This window comes from Bos mutus, chromosome 9 (genome assembly GCF_027580195.1).
Source record: "Bos mutus isolate GX-2022 chromosome 9, NWIPB_WYAK_1.1, whole genome shotgun sequence".
Lineage (NCBI taxonomy): Eukaryota > Metazoa > Chordata > Mammalia > Artiodactyla > Bovidae > Bos > Bos mutus.
The window spans coordinates 101,181,140-101,198,069 of record NC_091625.1 but is presented as its reverse complement, the minus strand read 5'-3'; the positions used below and the strand labels follow the sequence as shown (position 1 = coordinate 101,198,069).

Genomic DNA, 16,930 nt, shown 5'->3' with positions numbered 1-16,930 from the left:
ATGAACCAAAATACACGAGTGGAGCATTTTTACATCTACGTCTAGAAATGTGGATTTTCTTCGGATCTTTCGTTCGCAGAGCATGCAGCAAACACCTTCTAGACGGGATGTCCCGTAGTCACGACAAAAGGGGTGCTGGCCCTCGCGGTCCTCCCGTCCTCAGCCTTCCTCGTCCCCTGCCCCCGTCCAGCCCCCCTGCACCAGGCCCTGGGCTGGCGGCCCCTCCACGTTTGCGAATCCTCAGCAGGAACCAGACCTCTGAGGTTCTTGGGTCTGACACTGGATGGGAGAAGCATCGTGGCCTCTCCGGGTTGTCCAGCCCCCTCCTCCTTGTGCGTCTAACGGATGAGGAGACCGAGTGACGGGAGTTCTCGGAGATTCCACGGAGGCTGTTCAGCTGCCTCTTTCCAGCAGACGCCTCACACCCTGGCCACAGGACCTCTGGCCGCTGCCCTGCAGGGTGTCACCCATGTGCCTTCCGGCCGGCACCCAGGAGGCTCACTTGGTCTCTAGCTTCTGGTCCTTGGCCCCGCAGACTCAGAAGTGCAGGCTGATTGGACTTGTCAGTGCAGACCCCGACCTCTGTCTGTAGGGCAGACACGTTGAACCAGCTCAGGGGACAGGGGTCAGTTCCCACGGCCTCAGCCAAGATGCCAGCGCACGGGTTTCCAGAAGAGACCGCCTGCCGTGCTGGGCAGCACCCCCACCTCCAGTGTCAGTGTGATCTCTCCCCTCCAGCCACTCACAAGGAAGTCAAACTGTGATGAGAAGGCTGCTCCCCAAACAGTCACAGCAAATGAAGCGGGTTAATCCAGGCAAGGTGATCGGCACAAGCCGCTGACCTCACGCGGCCCCATGAGTGCTGGCTGCCAGGGGCTGGTGATGCTCGCTGCGTTCTTGGTTATTTAGACCGCGAGTGGCCTCAGCTGAGACTCAGTCCGTCTTCACGGCGGAGGCCCCTGAGATGGGACGTCCAGCTGTCCCTTCCGACCAGCCGTCTCTCTTTAGACACATCAGTGAGACCATCAGGTTAGCTTCTCCCCTGAAAGGTAACCGCCTCCTCGCCTCTGCTCCCGTCCATGTGGGTGCTCCCCCGTCGCCCTGTCTGGAGGGTGTGCGGTGGGGGTGGGCGTGGGGCGTCAGCACCCTCACCGCACATTTTACCAGAAGTTTGGTCTCACCTTCCTGACATGGGCTTCCCGGTCCCAGGTCACAGCTCTGCATCTTCAGAAGCAATTCCAGTTCTTCAGCCTCCATCCCCCTCTGTGCCCTCCATCCCCCTGAGAAGCACGGGGTGGGACGGCTCCCTGAGGGCCCCCGGCTTGTCCCTGTGCCTGGACCCCGTCCCTACACTCTCCGAGCCCTCAGGGTGCACACTGTCCTCACCAGAGACCATACAGCAGTTCCGCAGGGAGCCCGTGCCCGAAGCTCTGAGGTCACAGGACGCCACGTGTGTCTCTGCGTACCTGACGTTCATCAGTGGCAGAGCCCGAGGCCGGCCTGAGCCTGGGGAGAAGGACCGTCTCAGCGGCCAGCACAGCACAGAAGACTGCACGCAAATCCACGCGCGGCAGAGCCACCCGGAGTTGGTGCTGTGAGGCTTCTGGGGGAGCGGGGCCATGCTGTCCACCTCGCCCACGTCTGTATATATTAAGACAACAGACACAAAATCTAAAATGTGCCTTACATGCTGCTTTCTGGTCAAAGTCATTGCATGTTTAATAAATGGAGAGACTGAAAGGGGAAAAAAAGGAACCGTGAAGACACAAGAAGAAAGATGAAATGAAAAGCAGCCCGGAGAAGAGACGTGAAAGGCAGACGAGAAGAGAGGAGGGCGGGGGCGGCGCTCGGGCTCTGTGTTCTCTTGGCGCTTTGCCTCACCTTGGCTCATGAACACAAGCGTCTCATCTTGTGCCATGAACACCTGTCTCTGTGAGGGTCTCCCGGGCGCAGGGGAGACCTTCACGGGTCCCCAGCCCAGGAAGGTCTGGGCCCCGAGGGTCCACAGGCAGTGAGTGCAGAGCGGGCCTGGGCTCCCCAGCCCCCCCGCCTCTGCGCCCCAGGAAATGGCCCAGAACTTTGGAGACAGTGGCCCAGAGAGGCTGGCCTCTCGCCCCTGCTGTCTGCCGCGGTCCTCACTGCAGGGACTGTCCGGCCACCCTGCTCTTGGGCGCAGGACACTCTGTCCTGAATTACCCGCTTAGGGGCTGGTCTGCTCCACCGTTCAGTGTCTCATGACCGCTGGGTGGGGATCACAGTAGAGTGAAGGAGGAGGCTTGTCCTGATGATGATGAGTCTGCACGGCTCTCAGAGTCCACGGTGCATCCTCGCATTCGATCTGGACCGAGAGATCTCCGCCCCAGCCCCCGCCTCCTCCTCGCTGAGCTGCTCCACTGCACCCTCCAGGGAAGGACGGGTCCTCAGTCGCCCCCGTGGAGGGTGTGTGGCCATATCCTGCCATCCCTGCAGGTCCCCATCCCAGCACTGACCCCTGCTCCCTGTCGTGGAGCTGAGTTGGTGACTGTCGATCGCCCGCCCATCCATCTCTGCACTGAACGCTGAGGCCCACCATGCAGCTCTGTTCCAAGCAACCACGTGGGCCAGCGCCCGCACGTAGTGGACCAGGACTTCGAATGGCCGCGTGAACTCGGGCGCACGCTGCCCGTCTGGGTCTCTCCACTGGGCAGTGGGGTTGGTCTGAACACTTGCTCCTGTTCTGTGTTGCTCTGCAGTTCGAGATGCTCACGGGGTCACTGCCGTTCCAGGGGAAGGACAGGAAGGAGACCATGGCCCTCATCCTCAAGTGAGTCAAACTCCCACCGTGGGATCCACCCCAGCACTTGCTCGCCCCTTCTGATAGTAAGAGCTTCCGTCTTCGAAACCAGGAGTGTCCAGTGGGCAGTGATGGTAGTGAGCACCCTTGGCATTTCCCTGTCAGTGGATAAAGCGAGTGGGGTGTGATTCTGATGAAATCTTCTATTGAAGATTCTGTTTCCCATTTGTGAAGCTCATCAAAGTTGTCCCGTGGCAGGGTCTTTAGACGTGATGGCGGATGACCTTCAGAAACGCAGACTCAGGGGCAGAGGGCGCAGGAGCTCCCGAGAGAGCCTCCTGCTCTGCCTGTCGCCCGCTCGTGCAGGGGCCTCAGCTCTCCTGCCTGACATGGGCAGGACTCGTGTGTCCCGTGTGACTGAGTGTGCATGCTAAGTCGCTTCAGTCGTGTCTGACTCTTTGCGACCCCATGGACTATAGCCCACCAGCCTCCTCTGTCCATGGGATTTCCCAGGCAAGAATACTGGAGTGGGTCGCCATTTCTTCCTCCAGGGGATCTTGCCAGCCCAGGGATCAAACCCTTGTCTCATGTCTTCTGCATTGGTAGGTGGGTTCTTTACCACTAGCGTTGTCTGGGAAGCATGTGACTGAGTGTGAACATAACTTTCTCCTTAATGTTCACGCAGAATATTTTACCATGAAAATAGGTTTTGCATTTAGAACCCTAGAAAGAGATCTAAACACAGAGCCTGTCTTTCTGTAGTATCTTTTTTTAAAACATCATTTTGTTTTATTGGCTTCACTGCATGGCTCCTGGGATTCACCAGAGTTCCCCAACCAGGGATTGAACCCACGCTCCCTGCAGTGGAAACACCAGGTCCTAACAGCTGGACTAGCAGCGAAGTCCCTTGCTGTAACTCCTTAAATGTGAACAGGCGTCATCTGAGCCAGATGTCAGATAGCAATCTGTGGGAGAGAGAGAAGCAGGTGGAGGGCAGACGCGAGCGGGCGAGTGGCCCCTGGAACAGGTGGACTCCAAGTCACTCCAGCTCTCCCTGCTCGGGGGGTTGGGGGGGGGGTGGAGGGGGTGCTCACCACACCTACAGGAGAAGCTGTGAAGCTGCTTGGCCTCATGACCAGCTCTCTCAAACTCTGCTTGCAGGTGAACACACAACTTTTGTAAAACTGAGAGGCACCTACAAACCTTGCATTTTTGTAGATCACGTCATTTTATAAATAAGAGGCATCCCATAATAAGAGGCATCCCATGAACAATGTTTCCTGTATCAGGGGACCTTGTACTGTGATGACGGGCGTAACTGCAATCTGCTGTTTCTATTGGTGGTCTCTGCTCCTTTTCATTCTAAGGGGGCACAAGACCTTTTTCTGGAGCTAGAATAATTTCCTCGCAGCAAATCCCAGGTGTGAACTTACAGCCTGTCACTTGGGAGTGACAGCATTTCTGAAGGGGCAGCACCAGACTGTGGTCACGTGGTTCCTGAAGGTAGGGGGTGTCCAGGACCCCAGGGGCCTGCGAGGCCCTCCTTTCCCAGATGTGGCCACAGACTAAACTGGAGGCTCATGGGAGAATCCAGCTGCCTCATCAAACCAAGAGAGATTCCCAAAATGTCAGCAACACCACTCGTCTCTCCAAAGCCTTTGATGGCGTTGTCTCAGAAAACATAGTTAATTTCCATTTAATATGTTATTTATGTTCATGGGAGCATTGCTGTTTATTTTTAGGGGCTTTATTGTTTTTAATGAATTATTAAACAGCTGCTGTGAATAGCTGCTCTGGTCACGTTGGTTTGATTGGATTTCTCTGTGCATGCTGACTGCAGAAACCCAGAGCACTGGAGCAAACTCTGGCCCCCCTTGGGCTCGTCTTTCTTCCCCTAAAATATGACTGTGCTTTTCAGAGCCAAGCTAGGCATGCCGCAGTTCCTCAGCGTGGAGGCCCAGAGTCTGCTGAGAGCGCTCTTCAAACGGAACCCCTGCAACCGGCTGGGTAAGCCCCCCTGACCCCTGAGCCACCCGGGGCTGCCCGGGGGGTGATTGGAATGTGGAAGACGCACAGGTGTGAACCAGCGGGGAGCGGAGCTCAGGAGGAGCCCTCGTGGCAGCGCCAGGTGGGGGGCTGGAATACCAGGACCCCGTCCCACCCGGCACTTCCTTGCTGTGCAACCTTCGGCAGAGGGCTGCCCCTCTCTGCGCCTGGGTTCCCAACCTGTGAAGCGAGGGTCGTAGCAGAGCTTCTTCACAGGGTTGTGAGGAAGACCTCCAGAGCCAGCACAGCACCTGACACATAGGAAACACGCAGTGTGTTGGACAAAGGAACGTGTGAAAGCAAAGAGAATCGGAGTGCACAGGTCTGAGGGGTGGGGAGGGCATCTTTCTTTCCCTGCCGCTTGGACAGATAGAGTTGTCCAAGGCTCAGTTACTGGCAGAAGAAACCATCGTCCTGTGCAGTGCGTTTTAACAGGTCTTATTAAACTGTTTCCTGAGATCACTGCAAAAAGGCAGAGTGGGCAAGGGACTGTTGGGCTGTCTCTAGAAGGGCCGGCAGCACCAAAGAAGAATGAAGCGCCCGGCTGGGTCCTGAGTCCACGCCAGAAGCAGAACAAGAGAGAACCAGCGGTGGAGAAGAGGGACCACTCTGGTCTGTCACCCTGAGAAGTCATCACGCAACCTCCCACCAGTAGATCTGCTGATGATCGAAACTTTGATTTCAGTACTGAAGTTTTGTTATGAAAATGGGCCCAGTCTCTGCCTTGTCATTTGTGAGTGCCATAACAAACTCCGAACACCTGTTCTGTTAGGGATGCATATGTGAGCATGTGTGCAAAGCACTTGCCTCCTAGGTAGCAGGCACACAACTCCACTCCCAACTGCTCTGCCCTTGGGCAGTGCCCAGGTATGGTCTCACCTGCCTAACCTCCCCAGAGGCAGAAACTGGAGTCAGGAACTGGAAATGAAGACATTAGCTCGTTTATCCACTCAAGCACACAGAACAAGCAGCTCAGTCTCGTCTCTCGTAGCGATTGAAGACTTTTGTTTGGGAGTCCCTCTTTCCTTTCAAATAGCGTGGTATTTGGTGGGGAGAATTCACGGCATTGGTGGGCGACTGTGACCAGACTAAAAGGAGGGAAATGTGTTTGTTCTTCCTTTGTTTCGGAAAAAGGAAAGAATTTTCTAAATTTACTTTGTCTTAGACTTTAACATCACAAAAATCATAGTTCTCTAACCCAGAATATTGTTCTGTTATTTAGTTTGCATACCTGATGAGAGAGAAAGATGGATTGATCTCATTTAGGTGGATAATCATCAAATTACACTAGCCTAGTGGAGCCTGTAGCAGCTTGGAAAACAGCCCATCCATGGCCAGAGAATGCCCTCCTGATGATCTCTAAAGTGAATTATTGTAAAGGTCCAGGAGTTATGGACCATCCTGCGAGCCCACTTCATATTAGTGTCATAGGATGTGCAGACTCACATAAAGAGGAAATCATAGTCGGAATTATTACTCACCCACTTGACCCAGGTCGGCTGCTAAATTTAATTGCCTTAAATCTTTGGCCTATAAAGTGAAAATTATGTTGTGTAGATTAATTTTGCTCTACACAGGCAGCTCAATTAGAAGGCTGGGACTTCTTCCCCCTTTTGATTGCCCTGAGCCTTATTCTTGACCCACCCCCCGAAGTCCCCTGGCCGTTTGGTGAGTTTGTCAACATCAGATCTCACCTAAGCCCTGGGTCCTCTCGTCAATCTGTGGTTTGACCCCATCACCTTCAAGTCAGCCCAGATCTCTGTCGATTGATCCTTGAACTGTAGAGTGGTCCCCTCTGCCCAAACTTCTGCTCTTCATCTATGACCAACCTGCTGCTGCTGCTGCTAAATTGCTTCAGTCGTGTCCGACTCTGTGCGACCCCAGAGACTAGACAGCATATTAAAAAGCAGAGATATTACTTCGCCAACAAAGGTCCGTCTAGTCAAAGCTATGGTTTTTCCTGTGGTCATGTATGGATGTGAGAGTTGGACTATAAAGAAAGCTGAGTGCTGAAGAATTGATGCTTTTGAACTGTGGTGTTGAAGAAGACTCTTGAGAGTCCCTTGAACTGCAAGAGATCCAGCCAGTCCATCCTAAAGGAAATCAGTCCTGAATAGTCATTGGAAGGACTGATGCTAAAGCTGAAACTCCAATATTTTGGCCACCTGATGCAAAGAACTGACTCATTGGAAAAGACCCTGATGCTGGGAAAGATTGAGGGCAGGAGGAGAAGGGGACAACAGAGGATGAGATGGCTGGATGGCATCACCGACTCGATGGACATGAGTTGGAGCAAGCTCCGGGAGTTGGCAATGAACAGGGAGGCCTGGTGTGCTGCAGTCCATGGAGTCACAAAAAGTTGGACATGACTGAGCGACTGAACTGAACTGATCAGGGCCCTAGCCGTATGGGGTCAGGGGCCAGCTTGCCCCAGGGTGAACTCATCCCAACTAATCACATTTCCAGATAAGGTTTCCCATGAAGTTCTGGGGTTAGGACTTGACCACATGAATTTGGAGGAACACAGCTCAGCGCCTCCGAGAGTGAGTCCATAGCATTTGCAGTGGAAGAATCGGCGGGAGTTCAGCTGGTTGGTGTCACGCACCTGGCACGTGACGAGACTGAGTCAGCTGGTTGGTGTCACGCACCTGGCACGTGACGAGACTGAGGCCCTTGCCCCAGATCGCCTGCTGGAGGTGGCTGCCGAGCCTGGAGATGGTGTTTCCACCCTGTCGTCCCCTGAAGGCACGACATCCTCACCCAAAGAGTCCGAGTGTAGGTCCCCCGGCCACTGCTGGCCGTGGGCGTGCCCTGTCCAGTGAGGTGCCCCGCACAGCTGTGGCAGGTGCTGGGGACACAGGTCAGTGGTGCTGCCCGGGAAGCCCGGTCATGTGGGTGAAGAGGCCAGAAATCTCGGGCGGATTTCACCCCTGCCTTTTCCCTGAGACCTGAGAAGGCTGAGGAGCCAGCAGAGGGAGCCCCCTCCCCTGGTAGGACGCAGTACCTAGAGGCAAGGGGCAGGGGCAGGGCGGGGCTGGGGGGGCAGGCAGACGGAGGGGCAGGCAGGCCCCCAGCCAGGCCTGGCGGAGGCTCGGTGGCCAGCGGGTGGGGCAGCAGGAAAAGCGTTGTTTTCTGTGCCGCAGGTGGAGAGACTTTACTCTTATATTTGTCCAAAATGGAGCCAAATGTGTGTCTATTTCAACCACGGTGCAAGTGGACCCAGCAGCTGGAAGACTGGACCATTTGGGCTTCACCCTTGTGTATTACGCACTGTGGTTTGTTCAGTGATGGAAGCAAGCGCAAAATACACCGGCTGCTGCAGTCAGGAGGGCCCCCCGGCAGGGCTGCCTGAGGGCCTGGGGTGCATCTCCAAGCCTTGTGTGTGTATTAGCCTGGGGGGGCAGTGCGGGGCGTGGGTTCTGGGCCAGAGAAACACTGCACACAGAGCCATGGAGGATCCTGTAGCACGTGAGAGCACGTGTGACCTCAGGTGGCCGAGGGGAGGCCCAGGGAGACCATGCAGGCTGAGCAGTCCCCAGGGTGGGACCCTCTGAGGATGCAGCAAGGCGGGTCTGGTTTTTCTGCCGATCATTCTGGTCGTGAATTAGAGAAGAACCCTCCGGGGGTCCCTAGTTCATCCCTATGAACATCTGCAGCTTCTCTGGAGAGTCCTGGGACATCCTGGGCTCCTGGAAGACCAGGCAGCAGGATCTGGAGTCAGACGTGCCGCTGAGCATAAAACAGCATGGCCAGTGAGCTACCACCGACTGCCCGGGGAACACAGGGGCAGGGCTATCTGCTTGCGAGGGTTCTGCTCTTCCGGTTTCCGTCTCCTTTCCAGAGTCCATCTCCAGGGGCTGTGCTCTTCTGATCTGGCTTCATACACTGGCCACCCCGCTCTCCTGTCATCTCCTCCAGCCCTGCTGGCACCACCGAGACCTCGCGTGCTGGGCTGGCCCTTGATGGCTTGGTCATGATGAACACCCTGCCCCTCGAGGGGAGCTGACAGTTCCACACCAGCCCTGGGGATCTTTGGGGGCCCTGCCCTCAGTTGACAGGGCCCTGGGAGATACAGCCAGGGCTGAGCAAAGATTCTAAGCATCAGATGAAGTATCAAGCTGACCGAAGATACTTCACAGCCATGACGGTGACATGTAGATGATCTGTGGGTGATGAAGACGTAAAAAGGAGACCTAGTGTTCAAATCCTGGGCGGTTGTAGACTGGCCTCCAGGAGTGTGCGGGTTTGATGGAATGCAAAGTATGCAAGGAAAATAGCCAGACGTGAGCAGATTGTGGACACGCCCGAAAGAACTAGAGAGCGACTCTGTGACTCTCAGACAACAGACCCAGCACCAGATAGATAGTTCAGCAGTCACAAAGGGCCCAGGGTTAAACATTTCCCCGAACTTTCTATGGCCAGGAAGATCGAAGGAAAACATTTTTGGCAGATCCTCAGAACTTTTGAGGGATGATTTACTGAGAATGTGGGAGCTTGTTGATGATTAAGTCCAGGAGGAAATGAACAGGCTCGCCTTGTTAAAACACGTGCAGGGGAAGGCTCCAGGTGACCAAGGTCAGAAGGGGTCAGGTCCCGGCCACAGGCCCAGCGCTGCGTCTACAGCCGCGCCCAGTGGAGGCGGTTCCCACGGATGTAACATCACCACTGGACCAGCACGGAGAAGTCCAGACGTGGTCCAAAGAGCCACGTTCGGGAAGACGGCCCTCGAGTGATCACAACAGAAGTAATTAAATGTGGTACTTACTCGTGCTGCAGAGGATAAGCGTGAATTCTTGAATCTGCGTATTTGGCTGGCATCGGGGATCTTAGTGAAGACTCGCTAAACTGCCTAGAGATTGCTCTTCTGTTCTTAATGTTTCCATCCATGCGCACCTGCCTTTGTGTCTTCTTCTTGCCTCTGGGGACAGAGTGAGACTTGAGTGCGTTTGGTGACGACTCCATGCAAGTCAGCCGAGATTCAGCGACGAGCACAGACTCCCCTGGACTCTCCCAGGATGGATCTCTGCTCACTGCGTGTTTAAACAAAAAGGAGTTGTCAAGTGCAGAGTAGACTATGTTAACGTGTTTCAGGAGAAGATAAATAGAACTGGAATCCAAAATCATCACCCCACTTCCCTGAGGAAGGTTGACACAGGCTTCAGAGAGCTGCGTGCAGAAACTCTCTGATTTACATTTCCCTGCTTTGGAATACTTATAATTTTTGAGTCATAACCAAAGTGTCAGTTCACCGTCGAGTGTTTACTGAGGCCTAGAAGCACAGACATGGTGCAGAATCTCACTCAGCGGAAGAAGAAGGTGCAGATAAAAATGTGCCCAAGGAAACCCAGCTGGTGCAACAGAGACTTGTAGTTATACCAACACCTGTATTTCCTGTCTGTCTTGTTTTGTTTGGGTTCTGGCGGCGTGTCCTTGCAGACAAGGAATGAGCGTGAAATGCAATGGGTAAAACATGCAAAAAAGACGGATGAAAGCATTTATCACTCGATCTTGTCCAGCTCTTTGCGACCCCGCAAAGGCTGTAGATTGTAGCCCACCAGGCTCCCCTGTCCATGGGGATTCTCCAGGCAAGAATCCTGGAGTGGGTTGCCACTTCCTCCTTCAGGGGATCTTCCTGACCCAGGGATCAAATCTGGGTCTCTTGCATTGCAGGAGGATTCTTTACCATCTGAGCCACCAGGGAAGCCCCCCAAAAAGCTGAAAGAGTACAAATCAGAGGTGATTTTTCATTTTGCTTTACTCATGGTGGCCAGAAGTCTTTTTCAATCCTGAATCCTGGGCTTCAGCAAAGGAGGCCTGCGTGCAGGTGGGCACGAAGCCAGAACGTTCATTGTCGACACATTCCCGCAGCTGCCTGGGCCCCTGGGAGGACTGCCAGGTGCTGGGGACGTCCAGGCTGGGCGAGCTCTCCAGACTCAGGTCAGGGGTTTCTCTGGAGATGGGCACGGACTTGCAGAGGGTCCTCAGACAATGCTGTTTCCCTCCACTACTGACAACGCTCCTGGCACTAGACGCTCGGGGCTTCCACATGAACGGACTCTCCCTGTCTCCGCAGACACCCACTGGGTCCTAGGATTCAGCGCAGTTCTGACCGCCTGAGTTATCCTGGACCCCAGAGGGTCACGGTCACTCCCATCAGACCCCCCACCTCAGACACCAGCCAGGGGTCCCAGGTCGTCGCTGTGCTTCCTGCTGACCAGGTGTAAACCCAGGGTTCCCGGGACCACCCCCCTCCCCACCAGCTTTGGTAATTCAGAGAACAGATCGCAGACCTCAGGAAGGTGCTCCTGTGACTGTTACTGATTTATTGCACAGGATGCTCTAAAAGATTACATGAGGGACGTCCCTGGTGGTCCTGGGGTGCAGTGTCTCACTTAGTGGGAAAGCCCTCTGATGTGTCTGCCTCCCGGGTCCCTGGAGGGGAGCATTCCAGGTCTGACCCCTTCCTCCTGTCTCTGGTCATCTGCACATCAAAGGGTTGATCGGCAGGTCCTGGAGGCTAGCGTGGTGACAGGGGCAGGGGCTCTTTCCCACCGTGATGGCCTGGCCAGGCTTCCCGGCCAAGGCGGGAGCCGGCTGGACCCTCGCCCACCTAGAGATGACCTGATGCAGCTTCCCGACGAGGCCCACAGCAGGCTCTGTCTCCTGGGACCCCCCAGCATCCCGGGGGGAGGGTCCCTCGGCTCCTCAGGCTGGATGGTGAGGCTGGGCTGGGAGCTCCACAGGGACCGCAGCGGCTTGAGGTGGCCACGTGCCATCTGTCCTCCACGTCTTCCTGCCTCCCTCCCGAGGACGAGACCTCAGGTTGGGGTGGGGGCCGGCTGAGTGGGGCTGGACCTGGACGAGGTTCTGCACTGGGGCAGGGCTGGGCCCCTGGCGCTCGGGGTGCCTCCTGCACGGCCTGTTCCTTTGAGCTGGAAAGCCTTTTTCCCCTCGACGTGCAGCAGGAGCTGGACTTGCCCACTGGAGGCGGCCTACCACCCCTTCCCGCGTCCGTGGCAAATCCCGCCTTCGTTAGTCTTGATGATCAGCACCTACTCACTCCCTGAGACGTGGAGGTCCCGGCAGGGTTCACTCTGGGAGGTGTGGGGTCCGTGACAACGTGTGTCTGCTGCCCTGAAGTCCTCCGCACACACCCTCCTTTGGGCCTCGGGATACAACGTCAGCAGCAAAGCGGGCAGAGGTGAAGCAGCAATAAGCAACAGGCAGCTCTGTCGTACTCAGTGCAGTGCTCGCGGGATGGCCGTGGTTCCCTGCTGGCCTGTCTCCAGGATGCCGTCCTGCAGGACACCGTGTCCTCTCATCCTTCAGGAAGATCCGGCCCGCTGCTGGTTCTGATGGAGGCTGGGCCAGGCCTCCACGTCCTCGCCCAGCTGCCAGGGCAGTTCACAGCCACCGCTTGGGGCGTCCAGTCTGCCCCTCCCCCACCCCCCTCAGCTGGTCACAGCCCCGCAGGGTGGCTTGGTGGCCTCTGCAGGCTGTGAGGTGGGCAAGTGGGGGCTGGCAGGAGAGAGGGCAGCTGGGGCTGCTTCTCCCTGGAGGTCGTTGGGGCCACCCTGCACGTGCCCCCAGCACTCGCCTCACCGCCGCATCAGAGGGCGTGCAGTCACGGCTTTGCTCTGACGTCAGAGGGCGTGCAGTCACAGCTTTGCTCTGACATCAGAGGGCGTGCAGGCCACTCTGCACGTGCCCCCAGCACTCGCCTCACCGCCGCATCAGAGGGCGTGCAGTCACGGCTTTGCTCTGACGTCAGAGGGCGTGAAGTCACGGCTCTGCTGTGACATCAGAGGGCGTGCAGTCGCATCTCTGCTCTGACGCTCTCTGCTCTCTGGCCCCCCAGGTGCCGGGCTGGACGGCGTGGAGGAGATCAAGCGCCATCCTTTCTTCGTCACCATCGACTGGAACGTAAGTTGCCGGCCCGGGTCCCTTCTGCATGGAAACCGCAGGGAGATGGGGTTGGGGCAGCGGGCACGGCAGCTGCTGGGTACAGGCCAGTGGTCAGCGTAGACCCGTCCCCTGAAGGAGGGTGCTCCCTCGGGGCGTTTCCCAGGCACAGGCCAGGGACCTGGCAGCCCTCCCCTGCGGCTCTAGACCTGGAATCCGTCCAGCCCTTTGCCGGTTGGAGACCCTGGGCCCCCATGGCCCTGCAGCCCTCCAGCCTCCCTGAGGACCGAGCCAAGGCCACCCTGGGCTGCTCGCGGCTGCCCAGAGCGTTGGGTCTGGGGCCTATTGGCCCAGACGGGGGGCAGCTTCCTGCCTGGAGTCGGGGTCCCGCCCGCAGTCAGCTCTCACTGCTGTGGAAGCTGTTACAGAAAAGCGTTCCCCCGGCCGGGGAAGACAGGTGTCTGTGATGCTTGTTAAAGACGTAAGGAGGACTTGTTCGGGGGGCCTTCACAATGGTGTGGGACCACTTTGGGGGTGGGGGTCCTGCCTTCGGGAGGGAGGAGGGGCACGGACTGGGGGTCAGCGGGCAGAAGGTGATTAAGGGGAATCACCAGGTGGGGGTTCCGGCTAAACCCACCCGCCAGGACTCACGCTGGGGTGGGCGTCATGATCGAGCCGGGTCAGTGTCCAAGGTGATGAGATGTGGAGGGCGGAGATTGGTCAGACTGACTCGGGACTCCTGCGGGAACTGGACAGAGCAAGAGGACGCCCCTACAGCTCCCCTCCGCCCTGCGAGAGCCCAGGAACACTTGGCCGGGGAGACCGGGGGTTCCAGACCTGGAGCTGGGACTCTGCTGAGACGTGGTACAGTTAGGCCTGGTTTCCGAGGTGGGAGCAGAGAGGAGCCTTGACTCCTTGGCGATGAGGTGCCTGGGGAACCCAGGCCTCCCTGCCGGGGTGGGGACTGTGCTGGGAGGTGACCAGCGGCCGCCCTACGCGAGCCTGGCCGGGGCTGCGGGCAGACAGGCTCACCTCCTGCCAGGGCGAGGAAGGGGCTTGCCTAGGGACGGGGGCCAAGTCAGCGTCTCGGGGTACGTGGCTTTTCGCAGCACAATGGCCAGGGATGTTGCAGGCTGGGCTCCATGTGTCCCCGAGACTGCAAGTCTGCGTGAGCCCTGGGCAAGGCCAAGGTGCCCGGCTGGCTGTGGCCCTGCGCTCGGAGCAGAGTCCCCAGACTCCTGTGCCAAGAAGGTGGCACTTCTGTGTTCCGTCAAAGCAAACTGGGCTGCAGTTAGGTTGGCAAGTTTCTTTTGCTGCTTTTGGTGTTTCATTTCACTTGGGTTTGCTTTGGTTTTTGAGAAAGGCCCTCCGATGCACTCAGACAAATTTCCCTGCCATCATCTCATGTCTTGGGGGGCGGGTGGGGGCGTGACCAGCAGGAGCCAGAGCAGCCGAGAGGCCTCCCTGAGCCCCCCACTCTGAGACCCCGCTTGGTGCAGGCGGCCGTGTTTCATGACCACTGGGTGCTCCCCCGTGTCCAGGTGAGCAGGTGCCCAGCATACAGTGATGGGAAGACACCGCCGCCCTCCAGCCACTCCGAGCCCCGGGGGGACCGCCGTCCATCGTCCAGCCAGAGGCGGCTGTGGCAGGGCGCCCCGTCGGGGAGGGGCCGGTGATGCTGCAGAGGGGGGCTGACGAGTGTGGCCGGGGCGGAGGAAGAGGGAGGGAGTCCCCGCGAAGACCTCCCACCTCTGGGGGCCACGGCCTCAGTCCAGCCTCCCAGATCCTCCCCGGGACGAGGAGCCGCGGTCCTCTGCAGCCCCCGCGGCACTGAGTCAGCCAGGCAGGGGCCACCGTGTGCTGGCCAGCCTCAGGCCCAGCCACACCCCCAGGCCAGGGACCGGCCCCACCTCCAGGAAGACGTGCACAGGTCCCAGCGGGCGGCAGGACAGGTCTGTCCGGCGGTCCGTGCTCTGCTTCCAGCAGCCTCGGTAACTGGAAACTGCAGTGGCGGCCCCTCTGCGAAAACTGTTAAAACCGAGAGGCCATCCCGCTGCCAGACAGACGCTCAGAATGACAATGACAAGGCCTCGCCTTGACTGGTCGGTGACTTTACCCAGAGCCCACCTCGGCACCCAGCCTGGGAAATAGAAAGATATGATTTCACCTCTGCTTCCTTCTCTGACCCAAAACTGCCAGCAGAAGTTCTTGTTTTTTTTTAAGTAAACGCTTGTCATCCACACGTCTTCTCCCCGGGGGTCTTTGGTTTCCTGGCAGGACCGAGTGAGTCCGTGATCTCTGCCCTTAGGGGTCACTGCCCCGTTTGTCCTGCCTTGCCGCCAACTCACCCCCAGAGCCTGGCAACTAACAGCTGCCCAGGGGCACTGCCCCTGCAGGCTCACTCCCCGTGTCAGAAGAAATGAAAAATTACGCGTTGATGACGGATCACACGCCTCTGTGGACAGGGATGGGAGCATGGACACAGGAGCTGCGTCTACTTTGCCTGCTGGCTGGAGCCGCGCTGAGAACAGAAATGAGCAGAAGCCCCAGATAAGCTTAGTCAGAGCAAACGGCCTCGGGCCCTCGAGTCGGGCTGGAGCCCTCCAGCCCCACCAGGCTCCTCTGGGGCGGTATGAAGCGTCCACCCCAGGACCCTCCCTGTAACATGACACCTTGTGATTGCAGCTGCGCCCCAACGGGGCTGGAGTCAGGCTTCTTTCTGAAACCCTTCGAAGCACATCGCCAGAGTCACGCGTGAGGTGGGAGGCACTCCTGGGGGAGACTGAGGCTGGGGGGCGTGAGAGGTGCACCCTCTGACCCGGGGGGCCCGGCAGCACATGGACCGGGAGCTGTAGAGTGGGGCTCCGGGCGTGGTGGGGCTTATGCACAGGGTCAGGCCCCAGGGGTCTGGGTACCGGGAGCTCGCAGCTGCCACTCAGCATCTCGCCGTACCGGGGTCCCCTCCACGGCCCTCTGGGAGATTTCTCTAGATCTGCCCCCATGTTAAATACCCCAGAAGGACCCACCCTTCCAAGGGGCCGACAGGTGTCTGTTCAAGGACTGATCACCCTCTGGCTCAGCGGTTTTGTAAACCCAGACACCGGGGTTCTAACACTCCCGGTGGGGTCTCCCACGGAGGCAGAGCTGTGCGCCGCGTGGACCAGACACCCCAGACCCGCCCACGTTGCGCTGGAGCCATTGGGCTGCTTCCTGTTCCCCTTCCCGTCCTGTCTGGGTCATTTCTGCTGTTTCAGGAAGCATCTCTCACGGTGCCCTTTGCCTAATTGGAGCGTGTTAATGTTGAAATGCCTGGAGCCAGAAGTGCTTGCAGAAAACAGATGTTCTGTCTGTGACCCCGAACTGCAATCAGTTTTCCCTTCCATTATCGAGTTGCTATTTTTGTTGCGCTCGCTCTGTCCTTCCCTAGTCACCTTTTAGGTATAAATAGAACTCAGATGCGCCTGCCCAGAGCGCCCCAGTCTGTACATATGATGTGAACTCCGTTCCGTCGTTGCTACAGCTCGTGTCATCTCAAGATCCCGGGACAAGCTCTGAGACTGAAAGTGACGCCTGGTGAACTTGGCCTTGAGACCCCACTGTCTTCCCATCAGTGTGAGGTGAATTGTCCCAGAGGCTCAGAGAGGGGCGTCCAGGTCAGAATTAGGAAGCTCAAAGAGAAAGTGAAAGTGAAATCTCTCAGTCGTGTCCGACTCTTTGCGACCCTGTGGATTGTAGCCCGCCAGGGTCCTCCGTCCATGGGATTTTCCAGGCAAGAATACTGGAGTGGGCAGCCATTTCCTTCTCCAGGAGATCTTCCTGACCCAGGGATTGAACTCTGGTCTCCCGCAGTGCAGGCAGACGCTTTAACCTCTGAACCACCAGGAACTCAAAGGCCTCCACAAAATTGTGTGCCCGTCCACTCTCCGCCTGGCCCTGCGCTCAGCAGTGGATCTCACAGAATGAGGAGCAAGTTCCCCTTTTCTCTAAATCTTCAAACCCACTCCAAGGTCTGGACACAGGGAAAGAGAAGACATGTATAAGAATGACACTCACTAGTGCTTTCCAGGCCTCCCTGGCGGCTCAGTGGTGAAGAATCCACCTGCAAATGCAGGAGACTCAGGCTTGGTCCCTGGGTCGGGAAGATGCCCTGGAGTAGGCAGTGACTCCCCACTCCGGCGTTCTTGCCTGGAGCGTTCCATGGACAGAGGA

At 57.4% G+C, this 16,930-nt stretch overlaps 1 protein-coding gene across 8 annotated transcripts in view; it reads left to right on the top strand.

The window, feature by feature from the left end:
• The window catches only part of RPS6KA2 (ribosomal protein S6 kinase A2), a 328,370-nt gene that overhangs the window by 271,076 nt on the left and 40,364 nt on the right, over positions 1–16,930 (top strand). For all 8 annotated transcript variants that reach the window (XM_070377016.1, XM_070377018.1, XM_070377019.1 and 5 more), the window contains 3 exons: positions 2,733–2,803; positions 4,692–4,780; positions 12,678–12,742. In XM_070377016.1, the coding sequence (XP_070233117.1) occupies positions 2,733–2,803; positions 4,692–4,780; positions 12,678–12,742 (225 nt within the window). The remainder of the gene's footprint in view (positions 1–2,732; positions 2,804–4,691; positions 4,781–12,677; positions 12,743–16,930) is intronic.